At 40.9% G+C, this 17,974-nt stretch overlaps 1 protein-coding gene across 5 annotated transcripts in view; it reads right to left on the bottom strand.

The window, feature by feature from the left end:
- robo1 (roundabout, axon guidance receptor, homolog 1 (Drosophila)) overlaps positions 1-17,974 on the bottom strand; it is a 226,089-nt gene that overhangs the window by 156,108 nt on the left and 52,007 nt on the right. The window contains exon 1 of one of the 5 annotated variants that reach the window (XM_065960086.1): positions 8,852-9,053. The exons of 3 other annotated variants lie outside the window; for them this stretch is intronic. In XM_065960086.1, the coding sequence (XP_065816158.1) occupies positions 8,852-9,002 (151 nt within the window). In that variant the 5' untranslated portion in view covers positions 9,003-9,053. Of the gene's footprint in view, positions 1-8,851; positions 9,054-17,974 lie in introns of those variants that run through there. One more of the 5 variants, XM_065960090.1, reaches the window with a different exon arrangement.

The raw sequence follows: 17,974 nt of genomic DNA, 5'->3' as shown, positions 1-17,974 counted from the left end.
AGCCGGGGTGTCACATGACACATGGGAATGCCAGGGCCAGAGGCTGTGAGAAGCAGATCGTAAATCCCGAAAAAAAAGTCAAGAAATGCAACAAAAGACAAAGTGCAACTCTCCACACCTCCTGTCAAGGCCTCCCCTCTGCCGCCCCTTCAGCTCACGAAATCAGCCAGATTTATTAGTGGCAGGTGACTTTCTGGATCACAGCGAGGTTATGCACTGATGTGCTACAGTGAAGTGTATTATATTACCATCTGTTTGTGTTAAGCTTTGACACTTTTTTTCAAAAAGTGAGAGCATTCTTACTTTAAAGCAAGGTGTTATTTGTCCTTGAAAGTTGAGAGGGGAAAAATATAGCGCTGAATGTTCATGTTTTATTGAAGTCAAACCATATCACTGTAAATCATACGAGACACCAACAACATTTTTGTTACATTCATGTGTTTGAGGGGGCTACAGAGGGGGGGAAACCAAAGCCATGGTGTCAGACATCTGGTGGTAATATGTCCAATAGTGCCTTCATGTGGTGTGAGACTGTTTCTCTGCTAATTCACTTTTATCCTTCAAATATGCTGTGTGTTCTGAGTGTTGAAAAATCTGTTTCCAGCATTAGTGAAAAGACTGTTAGAGTGAGTAAGCGCACACAATGATGTGGTAACATAATTCAAAAGTTAAAATAAATGCAGTGGAACAATGACCAAATGTATGCTACTTAAGATCATCAATAGTTGTGTTTCACTTGCAGTGTTTTCAAAGTGAAGCTACAAAAAGACTGTTCAATATAATAACACAGACCTTGTCTCAATCCAGATTTCCAATTAGCAAATTAATTTGAAGGGTTCATTTTGGGTTTTTACGGCGTGCGGCTCCACTGCCAGTCTTCATTAGTGCTGATTAGTGCCACTACCTCGGCTGGCCTCTCACTGAGTCACAAGCTGTGGGTGACTCCCGATTGTTCTGCTGCTCACGCTGCTCTCGTAAAAGTCAGCAATATATTTGTAGCTTGGCATTTCAGAGCTGAATACCATTATAGCATGACAACTGACCAAATTCAAACAGTGGCGTCACGCTCAGGGTGGAAGGCTGAATCTCTGTTTAATGTTGCACAGCTCAATGTTAAGTTATATAGGCTACATTTAGTGTATCTCACAAAATGTTTTCCTTTCATTGAAAAGACAATGGATAGAGAAAATCCAACTGACAAACAACAAGCAAGATTCAAGTTTCAAAAAAACTTTCAAGTAATTTCCTGTGTAGGCCTACCGTCTTTAACTTGATAACATACATTTATTGGCAATGTTTCGATACTAGATATTCATCAGGCAAACAGATGCGCATAGTATTTAAAACACATACGCTCACACAACAGCTAACATAGCTTTTAGCATTCAGCCACTAAAATAAAGTACTGCTTGCTAGAAACCAGTTTGAAGATGATTGTTTTGTAGTGTTATGCTACACAATAGATATGTTATATAACCTATCCTTGCTGATATTAATATAAAAGCTAATAGACAGTTATGTTAGCTAGACATTGGCTAATGTTGTGACTAAGCTGTCAGTAGCAAATGAGCTTCCAAAACAACAAATTTGCAAACTCATTAAGACAGCTAAGTCTCAACAGACATTGTTAGCTATAGCCTTCAAACTACTTTAAGCTCCCAACTTTAGCTAGTTCATCATTAGCTTAGAATTAATATATTCTAGGCTATATTGTAACACTATAGTTTAGTTAGTTAGCTAGTTAGTGGTTGAATATTCACATTAGCTGTTGTCAAAAAACAATGAATGGGTTCTAAAATATGTAGTTTAATCTTGAGATATGGTCTAATACCGTTAGAAATGTATTTTTTTATTTTACAAGGAGAAGTACTAACATCATAAAAATAAATAATATTATACCAGCATTTGAGCTTCCAACACTTAGCATGATGTCATGATGAAAAGTAAAATGGCTACATGTGACTATGGTAAACAGCATCTCATATTACGGGTCATTTTCAGCTACTTCCTGAATGTTAAAACAGAAGAAAAGGCTTTCAGATGTACCTGTTGGATTAAAACAACTAGTATTATCTTCTACAGTAACATGTGAGACTCCATTTAGTGAGAATGAAGCTCAATTTACTGTTACGAGTGTAATCTATACTAAGCCTTGGATTCTACATTTCCTTCAGTAAAGCCAATTGACGTTGATTTCAATCCTGGGGAAAATCTCCCTTCTGTCTGTGCTGTGGAAACAGATGTCTTGCATATCTTTTAACTGATACAAAACAGGAGCAAACAGCTAGCCAGTGTTTAGTGAGGAATGAATTTCCATCATGGCCTTGCTGATGCTCGCGGACAGAGCTGGGGATTGTTGAGAGGAAATGATGTGTGCAAATGCTGCGTCAGCAATGGAGGGATGCTGATGCAGAGAGCGTCTCAGCTCCAACCGTGGAAGACCGACCACTGACACAGCTGGTTTGTGCTAACACTGATGCAGATCTGCCACTAAGCAAGCCAAGCAGACGCACTGAATTATTAGAATTGTGTGTCCATGAATACTGTGGGATTTTCTTTTCTATATTGCTTGAATACTTCTATGCTTCCAAGAATTGTGAGGAAGTAATAAAAAGGTGTCAAACAACCCTTTAAAGAAAATGCAAGTTGCAGATGCTACTCTCGGGTTTCCTTCACAGTTAGATGAGGACTTCCATTAAAATTGTACAGAATTACCATCTGTGATCGCATCAAATTGGCCCAATTGACAGTCACGCAGCAGAAATTACCCAGCTCCAATTTAACCAAGCAGCAGCAAGCCTCAGACATGATGTCCTCTGGTCAATGGCGTGACCGAAATGTGTCTGAGACAGCATAACAGCTGAGTGTTTTGCGTGCAAGATGTTGATCTCTCTGGAGGTGCGAGGCCTCTCCTGTAATTACCACTTCATCAGTGAAGCAAAGGAAAACAGAGGCCCCAGCAGAATGTTGTCTGGGATGGTAAACAGCTTGTCCCGTCTTTGCTGTGGTTGGATGGTAGGCTTTGCTTCTGTCAGCCAGACAGACTGCGTGCCCTATATATGCACGCATACATGTCTGACTGCCCTACAGTATTCATTTCAAAAGAGCAAAAGCAAGGCTCTCATCAGCTAAATGCAGTAATAAAAGAGCTGACAAAGTGTGCTTTAAACTGAACTCATTCTGTCACGCCTGAATATTATAATTCTTTCCCTGCAAAAATGTGCCGATTCACTATTTCTTCTAAACATTGGAGGAAGCATTAAAAGAAATAGTAATTTTTTTGTCTGACCTGAAGGCAAACAAGATTTTGTTTTAGCAACACATTCTCATTTCCCATGTATGCCTCTTAAAATCTCTTGTACTGCACTTCTTGTCAGTACTTTGTAGGACAACCGGGCTGTGTATCACAATATTGGCAGCCTTTCATCACTTAACAATAAGAGGAGTATCAAATCATTAGAACATAGACAAAAGTTCCCATTACTCAGTAAGATACACCTCTCGATGAGTAACCAGCTAAACATGATCCCTTTCTGGCTTCCCATTTGCAAAAAACTCAAAAGTGCTTCACATTGAGACCATCACAAAACCTGAGGGCGTGAATAAAATAATTATGAACACTTGACGATGCCCATTTCTCCTTTATCAAGATTAGCTCTACTTCTTATATTGGGTCCCAAAAAAGACACTGTATCATTGTTTTGACACTAAATTATTCACAAACAGTTTTTTAATTCCTTTAAAATTTGATGCACAATGTTTTCAGTGAAGGCTATGTATAAAATATGAATTGTCATCTTAACATAAGCCATTATAAATTTGGCAATGTTTTAATTTTTTTTAAATATGCAACCAATTTGTGAGTTATTATGTGTGTGAAAGACTAACTTTCCATTTGGTCTGCCATGTGTTAGAGCAGCATCCAATCTGAACAGATAACTAAATAATTGAACAGGATGGTATCCACACAGTATAATGTCAACTATCCATATTTGTAATTGTTTATGAATGTGTTCTCATGCTGTTATGGAAATGCAATTGCTAATGTGATTGTCTGTCAGCTAGCAGCAGACAGGAAGCACGTATTGGTTTATTGCCTATGAAGTGAATTCAAATAACCAGAAAAAAATGTATATTTTCCCATTTTATGTCATTGCACATGTCTCAGATCCAGATGTTGAACCCAGGGTCTCTGTAAGTGCAAACATCCGTCTGTAAAAAAGGCGAGGTGAAAGTAAAGAGGTGGATATAAAACATCAAGGAGTGGCGGGAGTGGTATCGTTTGATTTTTAACCTCTACAAACCCGCCTCAGCACTTGATGACCTTTGACATTTCATATTCTCAGAATCCTGGATCCCTGTGCTTTGTCTCAGGCCCACGCCTGTCAGAGCCCCATATTTATGTTCCATGTCTGATCACAGTGTCCACCTGTTCTTTCACTTTTCCCTGCTAAAAAGTTTCAAGTCTTGTCATAATTTACTTCATATGAGGTTGTCCTTTTAATGAGGATGCAACAAACACCCGAGGACTACGTCCCTCAGCACAACAGCTCTAAAAAATGAATACAGTAACTTTCAGCAGGATTTTGAGATAAACACAAACAGGCTTAGATAATGCATTATTAGATGCTGCCTTATGTGAAAGTGAAACAAGCATATGTCTGTCCTATGGCTTATTTTTCACAAAAACTGAGGGAATTAATTTTTTGTTTGATTAATTTTTGTTCCCTAAAAAATGTAGCATCTTGCAACTGTTGGAGTAAAGGTTCCTGGTTTGTATTCCTGTTCGGCTCCTCTTTGTGTAGTTTGCATGTTCTCTCCATGTATGTACAGGTTTCCTACGGGTACTCCTGCTTCCTCCCACAGTCCAAAGACTTTCTCATTAGATGAATAGATGAATCTAAAATTGCCCGTATAGGTGTGGATGTGAGTGTGACTAGTTGTTTATCTCTGTATGTCAGCCTTGTGGTTGACTGGCCACCACTCTCGTCCAATGACACCTGGGATTGGCTCCAGCCCCCCCACACCCCTCAGGCCTCCTTGGTATAGATAAGTAATGGATAGATGTAATGATCTTGCAGCAGAAAGAGAGACCTGGTGCATATTGGATTCATCCAAGATTGTGTACATTGCTTATATATCATGTGCAATTACTACTTAAATGCCTGCATTGATCTACTGATTCGGGATAAGTTTCCCTTGGCAGTATTCACATAGTTTTGACGGTCTGGACTCCATCTGGCCTGTGACCCAAACCACAGGTTCCACACAGTTCATTAGAACATTTACATTCAGTCCAACTCCACAAGGATGTAAGCCACTGTTGCCATCTATTGGTGCAAATGCACAGAGTTACACGGAGAACATATGCTCCCAGGGTGGTCTCAATGATTCTGGCAAATAAAACAACAGCCTTATCCAGTATACAGTCTGAACATATTTTAACTTTACGTTGTTTTAATCTGTCATCAACATCATCAGCTCATATGGGAATTCATCTATAGATCTGTCCACACTTTTTGACTCTTCTTGCAGTCATATGCAGAAAACATCAACATAGTACATTTTTGTTCCTGGAAAATGATGCGTGAGATATCTGAAATAAATAAGTGCCTTGTACTTTTAAATTCTGAGAGGCAGCCTGTGAAATTTCCAAGGCTTCTATTAGCATCCAGAGCAGAGTAAATCAGCCGTAAATTCTATAATCTTCTTCATCCATCATAGGGAAGAAACCGTGTCAGAGAAGAGAAACAAAACCTCAGCAAACAGGCTGGAGGTCCACTCTGTGGACCTGCAAGTACAAGCTGGACCAAAGCTCATATTTATGCATGAACACGGTAAATATACCGTATTAATTATGAATGATGATGTCATTTTAAAAGAGGGTCAGTCCATCTGTCTGCAGGAAAGCGGCAGACTTGCTTCTGTGAAGTCTTTAAAGTTGAAACTGTCGCAAGAACTGAGAAGGAAAAGATGTGAGAAGGCGGGAGGAAAGTTTCAGACGATAAGGAAAGGATTTCACAGAGGGACATATCGGAGCTGCATTGACTCGAGGAGACAAGTTGTCACTAAAAATAGATGATGTAATATTTTATTTATCATGCACACTAACACAAGCACACAAACACATAAAGAGCACACACACACACGCACACTCAAATCCTTCTTTACACATTAGTCCTGCTTTGGGTTCATGTGTTGGCCAGAGTGCATGTGTGTATTTCTATGTCAGAGAGATGGAGTGTGCATAAAAGTGCTGCTCTGTCAGAGAGAAGAACTGGGCCGCACACAGTCTTACACCAGATTTAGTCTCAGGTAGCAAATAATAGAAGATGACATTACCCCTTAAATCAGCAGGCTGTCCTCATGCATATCACTGTATTCTTTGTGCGGAGCCAAATGGAACTTTTATGTGCAGACTGCAGTGTGACACATTCAGTATCCAAGAGACAGGACTGATAAACCCATACACACTTTTGAAGGAAGCAATTTGATAATTTAGTGGTTATTGCAGATAAGGAGTTTTTCTATTTGCTGGAAAAGGCAGCAGGATGAGACAACAGTAACAGTGATTCTATCAAACGCAGTCTAGGAGGTTGTGCTAAAAAGGAAGACACATTTAAGGATGTTTGAATTCCTGTGACTCCATCAAGTTCTCTACTTTAACGTTGACCAGACTAGAATCTTGCAAAAGAAAGATGTTCCTTCTTTAAAAGTTAACAGATGATGTGAAAAGGTGTTGTTATCCATCAAATATGATACATTTAAACAGACAGTTTTCTAATTCTTTGGTAGACACATTGGTTTAGAAGTAAAAGGGTTGCAACCAAAATCACAAAACACCATTTTAATTTAAATGGTGTGGATTTACAGTGGCAAACACTTTTCACATTTACACATCCAGCCAACACGGAGCATCATTAGCATTCATTAGGAGTTATGTTCCTGGCCAGCTGGCATATGTAAGTCAAATATTTGCTCTCATTAAAGCTCTTGAGGGAAAAATCTGGATCGATCTATTTTTACCGCTCCCTGCTGCATCTGGAAAGAACCCTGACTGAGTGAGTGGTGAGATAAAAACCAAAACAGGGAGGATTAAGGATGCAAAAACCAAACTTCCTTTATATCTATAGACTCCATTTCAGTCACTATTAAAATAAAAATGTTGATTGTACTTAAATTGCTTGATTAATATGACAATCCAAAGCAGCACTGCACGCTTGAGTTGTCAGTGGATGTGAACTCAGTGAAACTTTCTGCATAAAGAATATTCATAGGGAGGAGTCTCTCTGGTCCAGGTTCACATAGAGAGGTTCAGGTTCAGGAATAGGATGGCACAGATTTGAGCTTTTAACTACACCATGGATTTAAAACTCTAGCTGAAACAACCTGTTTTCAATAGATTTTGATTGACAGGGAGAATTTACACCGGGGTGGAGAGGTGCATAACAGTCACAGCATGGGGATAAGAGTATAAAACAACACTTAAGTACATAACATAGCTCAAGCTGTCTGTCCTATATTTCATCACCTCTGTGAATCAAAGTTTTACTTTTACTAAGTGTATTCTCAAGAATGCAAGAAGAGAACAGCTTGCAAAAGTGGTGCACGCATTGCTGTTGCAAATGTATTGCTTTTGATTTTCAGTCTCTCAGCACAACTAACTCCTTGCTTGCCAAACACAGCTCTAAACACAGAATGCAAAGAGCCAATAACAAATTTAGATGAACATCTTGCAAAATTAAAAAAAAACTAATCAATTTAAGCAGAACATTTTACCTTGTTGAGAAGCAAATAAAAAATGGATACATAGTTAAAGAAAGTCATCTTTGAGGTATTGTGAGTTAAATAGGGTGCTGAATAGAAAGGAAGGGATGTGAAGCTAAATCTATCACGCAACTCAAGGAATCACCGTCATTGCCATCCAAATGTATAAATGATATCACTCTTCATAGCACCCGGGGGGCCAGCTCCTGTCTCCTTGGGAAGTCAGGCGACCTGCTTTACGTTGACTTAGTGCCTCTTCCATCCCATTGCAGTCATTTAATCTTGGAACAGTATCAAGATAGCGATCTCCCTTTAACCTCCACAGAGGGGACGGGCACAAGGGGACAAACCCCCCCCCACCTTCATCACTCAGCATCGAGCAGTGGTGGCATGCCAAACAATCCCATTAGCCTGCAGCCAAAAGCCATGGGGTACAGCAGCTATGTCCTGAACCAAACCGCAGCTCTCTGCTCATTAGAACATCCTCTCTCCTCCTAACATCCATGCACTCATGTGTCAGCATGCATAATGAACCCTCTCATAGCTGCACCCGGCTTTTACTCTGAGGAAATAGGCAGTAGCATCGCTCTGAGTAGCTTTTTACAACTCAACACTGATCAATTAATGACAACGAATGAGCCCCTATGAGATATTCATGCAGGAATATTACGGCGATGCTCAGAGAAAGAGGGATAATAAACTGTGAATTGCAACTCGCAGCAAATGCAACAACAGAGAGGCACTCTCGCAGTCATATTGATAGCTCTTAAAGCTGGCAGCGCAGGCCAAGGTCGCTGGCCTCATATAGACGATTTATTTTTCACTCTCATATCCAGGTGCCGCAGAGAAATGAGCTGAGACTCAAACAGCAACCGGAGTAATCAAAGTGGCACACAATGTTTACTGCTTCCCGGATCACACTCCACCAGCAGGGAATGTAAAAGAATAGTAAAACAAAGTACAAGGAGGAAGCGATGTTTCACTCTCTTATTTTTTTTTTTAAGAGCTGAGAAATGCAAGAAGAGGAGGAGGATAGAGAGCAAAGAAGAAGATCAACGAGGAAGGAGAAGGAGGAGTTACTCACGGCTCCTGTCACCTTTCCACCTCCAGCTCCCCTTGTACTTCCCAGAGCCGTCCCCTGGTACGCAGACCACGCTCAGCATCTCCACCAGCACCAGCAGCAGCAGCATAAGGGGTATCCGCCCGCCAGCCATGCCGGCCTCTGGAGCTCGCATAAGGGCTACAGCAGAGATTGGTGAAGGTCCATAAGGAGTGCTGTCCAACACTCAGTCATATCTCCCACAGCTGTGTGAAGACTTCCAAAACAAAAACACGTCCTCCTCCTCCTCCTTTTGCCCTGGCTTCCCTTGGAGTGACAGACCTGGGCCACGACACTGAAGCCCCCCACAGGGACACACACTCACCGCTTACAGCCCTCCTCTTCCTCCTGGGGGATTGGAGTTATCCTTCTGAGGGCATAAGCTGCACAGAGTGACTCTTATTCCAGAATGGGTTGACAGGCAAGTAAGCCTGGATTTCTGGAGATTCACTCTCAAATTTTGATCTGATCCTTTTCCTTCCTCTTCTTCAGTGCCTTTTGGAGTCAGGGAGGTATTTCTTGCAGTCCTTGTCAAATCCACAAACTGAGCTCAGTGGTAACAGCTCCCAAGACCAGAGATAGCACAAGAAGAAGCAAAATTGTTCCCCCCCTCTTGAAGAGCAGAAGTAGTTCTGGTCACAGTGTGGACGGCTTACACTGATGGTGACACATTACTGATCCAGCAGCAGCAGCAGCAAACTCCTGTCACCTGCATCAGGCAGTGTCTGAATGGGTGAGTGTGTCCAGGAGTGTAGATGCAAGTGTGTCCTCCTCCCCCCCTCCCCTCCTCTCTCTCTCTCCTCTTCCACATCAGACTCGTCTCAGATCACATGAGCCCATGTTGATATGATAATAAGGAATAAATCACAGAGATAGTTCACTTCAGAGCAGCCTTGACTTTGTCAACAGAGCGTCTGACAGAGAGAGGGAGAGAGAGGAGGAGGAAGAAGAGAGAGAGTGCATCAAGCAACAGAGGAAGCGAGGGAGGGGGCGAGGGAGATGTGGAGGAGAGAGACCGACTGAGACGAGCATGGGGGTGTGAGTAGCAACTTCTCAAGTGCCACAGCTCTTTTGCATGCCTGTGATGCTCGTTCACGAAGGGTTTTTTTCATCACTGACACCCTCCAGCCAATCTGAGCTCGACGGTTTAAACCTGTACATGAATCAGTGTGTGAGCTTCTGTGTGTGCGATCTGAAGCAGGACTACTGTAACCTAATGCTTTCCAAGATCAAAAAACAAAATAAGTGTTGCACCCACATACACAACCAACCCACTTGTCCCACACGCACCTGTTTGGACAGGCGCACAGACCAGTTTGACTGGGTGTGCTTTTGTGTGACAGTTAATCTGTAATTGCCGCAAATTGTTATCTACCACAGAGTTTAGAAAAGACGTTGAATGGGACAACAGATAGCCTCGCGGTCATGTTGCGTGCCCCTTGTACCAAGGCTGAAGTTCACCTCGCAGCAACTCTGGGTTCGAATCCAACCTCTACACTTTGCACACTTTTCTGCATGTCAACCCCCACACCCTCCGCCCTACATTTGCCATCTCCTGCAAAGCCTATTATCTTATATAAAGGCTATTGTCGTGCATACATACTGCCATTTACACTGCCATCACCTTTTTACTTATATAGAGATGAAAAAGCATCACTTGTTATCCTTAAAGTTATAATGTGCATTTCCATCATGCAATGCAATTTGGAGAGTTTTTTTCCTGCACTGTAGGTGTGCTATGAGTCTCACACATGCACTTTCTCTGTTTTTTTTTTTTCAATACTGTGTGCCACTAAGTTGGTCTAAAAGTGAGAGTAGGTTCAAACATATTTAGTCTGATTTTGGAATACTAAGCACCAACAATAGGAATTACAGATCATGTATATTCTGTATGAAGTTTAAAAAAAAAAGAGACATGTAGATGCCTTGAGTTGGTAAAAAGATAGCAAGTATAGTCTCACAGTTGTTTGCAATCGTTCAGGGAAAAATTATCCACAATTCCCCAACAAATGACCTCATCTTTCTGTCATTTGAGAGTCTTACAATTGCATGCCTTTGTTTTTTTTTAGAATGTGTACAACACACAAGGTGCAGTATGGGCAAAAGCTCACACACACGACACAAAGCCTATTTTTGTGAAAAACAAGCTCAGCAAGTCTGGGTTTAGAGTTACACTGCTCGTTTCCTTTGCTTGCCCGGGCTGTCAGGAGGCAGGTGAGTGCAGGTTAACGTGGGAAACCGGAGGTGTCAGCAGTACCTCTTCCCCTTCTGCCCTCTCCCCCGTCTCTCTCATTTGCCCTTCATTAGCGTCGTGTAAAATACCAGGACCAAGTTTAAACTGCTCCAAACTAACACAACACCTCCACTATAAATGGGATTTTAAAGGGTTTGAGGTCAGTTTGTGTACTGACTTGCTCGCAGAATGCCAACAAGGTGTTATTAAAAAAAACAGTATACCAGTCTCAATCTACACATGCTGTGTTCAAATTAAGTCTTCACTTAATCACATTGTGCTCTTATATTGCTGATAATGTGGACAATGCCCTACCTAAGAGACTCTATTCGTCAGTCATGTAATCCTGATGAAGTGCCCCTTAAGGGCCATGCTCCTGGAGATGTAATTAATCGCATTACATTAGCCACTGATGGCAGTCTGATTAAAACAGCTCTCTAATGATTAGGCCCCTGGAATAATTACCACTGCAGCGAGGACAGGCCACTTCAGCCCCTCAGGACGCCAATCTAACACTCCTTCTACCTGCAAAATGTCACCGCTATGCCAACAGCTTAGAGACTCCGACAATACACGGCTAATTCTATGTAGGGATAATGGATGGCGTAGCAAGTTAGAACAGGAGCAGCATTTACAAACTGTCTACAGGTAGCCTGATGAGTGTGTGTGTGTTTTTAGGGTGAGTGTATCTTTGTCGACATTCAGCCTGAGAAGTAGATTAGCCTCATGTTGACTCAGAGACAGAATGTACAACAGATTTAGAAACCATGGTGAACAGAAACACCCAAATGACTTTCTCTGCCAGGTCAGGGAGAACAGATACATCGATGAAAGACTATAAGGTCAACTGTCTGCACAGGCTTTATAGATTTAAGTCAGGTTCTTTTGTTTTGTGCTTTAGAAAGAGAGAGGCAAGAGTCGACATGTGCTACAAGTATTGTTAAAAAACGTCCGATTTTAATGCATCCCAGTTAATCTTGTATATGTGAAATGCTTGCTGCAGGAGAAGTTTTAATTTTAAGCTGCTTCACTATTCAAATTCTCCCATTCAGTCATTCCTGATCGAATGCTGCAGCTAATATGTTACATTATCTACTGTATCAAGATAGGTTGTTGTAAATCAATCACAGCGTAACATGTCATTCTAATATTCATAACAAATATTAAATCCCTAATTTACTGACCTGACATGGCTGTAGTGTTTTTTTTTGTAGACAGTAGTATAATGTCGTTTCAGCGCACAAATAAAGCACCACTGATGTGAGGACATTTCATTGCAAAATTAAAACAGTGAACAAATAAACAACATAGCATCCGTTAAACTCACTCACATTGTACTGCCAAGCTACGTATAGTTTTCATTCATGTGTTCTAGACTCAACTTGAGATCATTTTAACAACCCACCTGTCGTGCAAGGGGACAATATTGAACATATTATGTATGAAAGAGCATTCTCCAAATTGAATTTGTCCTCGGTTCCTAAGCTTAAAAATATGATTTAATTGGTGCCGCTCTTCTCTTGCACCTGTTTGGTACGTGTAGGGCTCTGTGGTCAGGTTATAAAATAAAAAAATAAATAAATAAAATAAATAAATAAAACCCTGCACATTTATTGACTGACTTGCAAGAAACAAACAAATATATAAATGACTGATTTTAAACTTCTAGATATTTATCAATCATTAGTTAGTTACTTAACATTGACAAACAGTCACAGCTGGGTTTATGTTAGGACTTGGTTACTTTTAGAGAAACATTTTATTTGTGCTTAAATACGTCCTAAGGTTAATAAATTAGTTACCTGAATAATGTATCCACTTTGAGGTTGACTTAAATAGGATTTATACTGTAACGCTTTCTCTTTTGGTAACTTAAAAGAAGTCTGATTTTTATCAGGAATCATATATACCTGTGTTTCTTTTACCCATTCTTGGTGACTATCAACCCAAGCAGACCTTTTTACACTTCATCTCACTTCAAGGCCTCTTCAGAACAATAAGCTCTAGAGGACAGCATCCAGACGAGGTGCACAACGGGTTTAAACGGCTCCATGGTTTGAGGACTAGCTGTGATATTCAAAGACTATGACGTGAGAACAAGCTGCAATTTTTAGCTGATCTAAATGTTGGACGATACATACATAACAGCCTTCTCTATCGCCTCCATACATCCATCACACTGTTGATCTCTAGCACATCATTGGACGTGGTTATCTCTATTTCTCTTTTGGCAGGATTTGCCTTGTCTCTTTATGGATCACAGAGCCGACACACATCTTGGCAGCTAGAAAGGACCACAGGGTCAAACCTCTGCCTTATCTTGTCACCCTCTTCAAGCGCTCTGTTGTGGGTGTCAGCGATTAGGCACGAGTTATCTTTTAAATGTGTTTGCATATAGCGGAGAATGATACATAAAAGCTGTGCCAAACTGTGCCTCAGTTAGATGCCTAGAAGGTAAAAAAGCCGGGATCAAACACAATTAACCCCTAGTGGAATAACTTGTTCCAACATCGCTCATTTCTCTGTTTGTGATGAGAACATTTCTTCTCCACCTTTGTCACAAGTTTTGTTGTCAGCTTTGATACTCAATTACCCTTTGAGAACAACATCGACGACCTCTAAAGACCTCACTACCTTGACTTCACCAAACTCTATCCCCCCTTAACCTCAGCTGCAGAGGAGCTAGTCCTTAAGGCTATTCAACTTTAGCACACTATTCACTGGGATGCTTGGCACAGGTCTCCAGAGACTCCAGTATATTCAGGACAAAGCTGCTTCACAGAGAGAGAAAACACCATCAAACCACACCTTTTCAGTTGCTGCTACAGCTGACTGTTCAGTGCAGCTGCAGACTGGAACAACTGCTCACCTTTGCAGTCCTCCACAGCTCAGATCAAGTTACTTCCCCTCCAGTGTGATAAAATGCTGATACTTAGAAAAGTATTAAATAGCTTAATATTAGTCTTACAGTCCCCACCTTATGTTTAAATAAAGCAAATGTGTTGTACAAGTTGTAGCTGGTAATTTCTGCCTCATACTACTTAAAAAGTTCAGCAGCTGAAAGACGAAAAACAGACAAATATCGCTTTGACAAGCTGAGAGACATTCTGCCGATGACCTCGTTCATGAAATTGATTTAAAATCTGACACACTGTTTTATGTCATAAACCCTGGTCAAGGTGGTTGTACACTGAATCATTTTCTCTGTAAACCTGGTACTTAACAATATTACTCTCTTGATACTAATATCAATTCTATGTCAAGCAGCATATGAGAAAGAATGTAATTAAAAGTGTTTCAGAGAATGCATGTGTCACTGGTTTGCCTTGAAAAACAAGACCTCCTTTGTATTTTGTCCCTCAATCTTCTCCTTCTTGCTAGTTTGGCATTTATGATGCTCACATTCTGGCCCCTCTCAGCTCTGCCAACATGATGCGACAGCAGGATTGATGGGTGGTACAAAGACACCCACTAGGGATGAACAGGAGGAGAGGACTGGACATTAGTACACAGCTTGGAGCACAGCAAGACACTCAGGAGGGGGGCGGGGGATGGCACCCACTTTCTGCCACTCATGTGCACCCACACATGCAGGGAACAAAAGAGGATTAGCTGGTTTCTGGGAAGGAGCAAAAATAGTGAGAAGTTTTTTGTTGTTTGACTTGACACAAAGAGAGTGAATGGGCCTTGTTTTAAACTAGGGTGACCAAGTGTCCCGCTTTGTGTAGGACTGTACAGCATTTTCACCACTTGTCCCATGCAAATTAAAACAATGTCCCACATTTGATTGGCTCTAGTTTTCCCAAAGTATTGGACGGTTACCTTTCTAAAAACTGGCTGCTTTCCAATGGCACTGTAGAAAGATAGAGAATGTTCTTTCAGATGTCAATCAATCACCCCAACATGTGGGATCAAGGCTTGCTAAACTGTCACGATCCTCATCTACGTTACGCCACAAAGCAACAAAAAAAAAGACACTAGTTAAGCGGAATGTTTTTTTGCAACATTTGCCAGAGTTTTTTTTGTAAATCGTACATTGAGGAGAGTATGATTTGAAGGGACACACTTCATGCAAGACTCACTAGATACGCCTGACTCATTTAAAGAGAAATGTCGATCTATGGACAGGCCGACATTCCTCCTGAAACCCAAAGAGGATTGCCCGACAGATAAGGTGACAGCAGCTAAAATAACTAACGTCCATCACACTGTGCAGCACTCAAAATCATACAGATCAGCAGACTGTGGCTCAGATCGTTTTTACAGACTTGGATGATGCAAAACAAATCTTGTGGACATACAACCCCATAATATGTGCTTACACCTGCCTCTGTGGTGGTATGTGCAACCAAATCCACCTGTGGTAAAGCATCGTTTCTATCTATTAGCTAATGGTTTAAATAGAAGTGTTTAGTTTTGAGGGTTATTTGAAAATTATTTTGATGTCTCAACTACCTCTCGGCATAGTGGAAACATGTTCCACATTGTCTGCACACACATAACCCACTCTTTTTCCCACATTTGGCCTGTTTAAACCTGCTCACCCCTTAAACCAATTCTTACAAGCTGCTCAACGTTACATTGAAAGTGTTAAGATCAGCACATCGACTGTTAATGTGTTGCAGCCTTCTAATTCAATGTTTTTCAAATGTTGTAATTCACTGCTTAATTTCACACAAAGATAGATCGCCCTGACATTTTTTGAATATGCTAATTAGCTTTCTTGCTAAAGTCGGCATGAGAAGACTGATAGCACTCTGAACTAGCATGAGCAAGTATGAAGCTTCAGCAGACAGAAAAATAGCTAAGCACCAAGATTTGAAATGGAGAGAAAGTCCCTTAATCTTTTAACACTTAACAAACAACTACCATAAGTATTTTGTTAGTTATCTTAAGAATGTCTGCAAATGTTTGTGTATACATTTTTGTCAAAGTGAGGCTTCTTGTTTCACTCCCTGTGAAGTTGTCGAGCTAAGCTATCTTGCTGCTAGCTAACAGAGATGAGAGGTCCTTGAGCTCACACAGTGTAAAATGTGGCTCATTGTCTGCCCTAAAATTTGTGATTCTATAATAAAATTAAGTCAAGCTTAATTTGAGTGTTTTTTTTTTACTCTATGAGACAATAGCTAATGGCATGCCCATTACTGGTGAATTTGATTAGAATTTTGATTCTAGTGCTTTGGAGGAAGGCAGATGGGGCATAAATTAGCCATCAGTTCTCTGGCTGAACACTGACACTACGTGTTGACAGATTTTTTTTTTCAACTTACATTCCAGATTTCCCTGCGAATCATATTTCATTACTGTCTCACCCCCAAAACATGCTGAGTGAAATCAAGATCAATCTACAGTTATAGAGATGGGGCGTTGACCCGAGCTAAGAAATACTGCAGGACATGCAGCTCAGTGACATTTAATCTACAGGTTGTAAATACAGCTCAGCACAGGGCCTGTGAGTGTGTGAGTGTGTGCACACTCTGTGGGAGTGTTGTAATACTGCACTTTACTTGGATACACATATCAATGCATCTGCTGCAGAGCCCCCGCTGGTCCTGAATGAGTTATGTGCAGCATGTATGGAGGATGATAAAGCAGACCACACCCAGAATTCCTTGCAGGGCCAAGTTACGAGGACCCACTCAATCAACACCCACTGTCCCACCCACACCTCAAGCCCCTATCTGTCTTCTCCAATACGCACACATAGCCTCTCCTTATATTGCCAATGTGCAATCAATAGGAGGTCACAGGAGGAACTTGGCTGAAGGTTAATGTGTGCAGGAGAAAAAACAGTTTGCACATGTTTACTGTACATATTATACCTGAAAGGTGAAGATTATTTATGTTCATATACTCTCATATACTTTACATGTTAGAAATAATGTAGTAAATGTGCAGTTAAAAGTTGATTTATCAGTGCAACAACGATTAAATCTCTCTGAAAGGTTTCATGGAGGTTTTCTGAGATGAAACCTGCCAAGGACTAGGCTTTTTCTACAGCTTCAGAAAACATTAAACATCAATTATCTTAAAATGCATGATCTCAATAGACAGATGCTGCAGACAAATGCAGAATCTTTGGGCACATGATTGGATTTTGCATGTAAGGGTTTTAGTTGCTGTTTGTATGTAGTATGATGGGTAGCATCCACTATGTAACAGTTTGTGTGGACAACAAAAGGGCAAACCTGAGGTCCATCAGGATCATCATATAACCACATTTTACCTTTACTCTATCTCTTTAATAAGATATCCACACGCAAGTGAAGCAAATAATCGCTAAGGGCTAGCTTCACTGTGTGCTGAATGTGACTGTTTCTCCCGGAGGCTGCGTTGTTAATTGCAAATGAAAGGGCAAAATCTCACTTGCAGAACAGCGCAAGTCCTCATTAACTTGTCTCTGATAAAAAAATAAAATATTTCATGAAATCAGCAAGCAAATTAAAATGCATTATGATTTATCCTAACAGTAACATTGGATAAACAAAAGAACAGAGGCTGAATAGAGCAGGCTGTTGATAATGTAATAAGATTTTATGACAATGAACTGCTACACCAATAGTAGCATCTGGTCCTTTATAGAGGCAAACAGAGCCAATGTCATTGGCCTCTCCATCCTCCTTCACCCCACAGTCTTGTTTTCATTCCCTATAATGGCTGTCGTCAGCGCTCTCACCTTGCAGAGAGATTCCTGCCCGCAGCACTATCGTCCAGATCGCACAACACGCAGTGATTTACAGCTGCTGCTGCTGCAGGGCCATCTGGACCATAACTATACTCCTGAGCACTCAGCATTACACTCCACATCTCTCTCTATCCTTAACTCTATCTTAGTACGTGGTGAACATTTGCTACATGACTTTTCTTCTGTTGCA

This window comes from Labrus bergylta, chromosome 11 (genome assembly GCF_963930695.1).
Source record: "Labrus bergylta chromosome 11, fLabBer1.1, whole genome shotgun sequence".
NCBI lineage: Eukaryota > Metazoa > Chordata > Actinopteri > Labriformes > Labridae > Labrus > Labrus bergylta.
The sequence above is the reverse complement of the archived record's forward strand: the minus strand, read 5'-3'. Positions and strand labels throughout refer to the sequence as shown.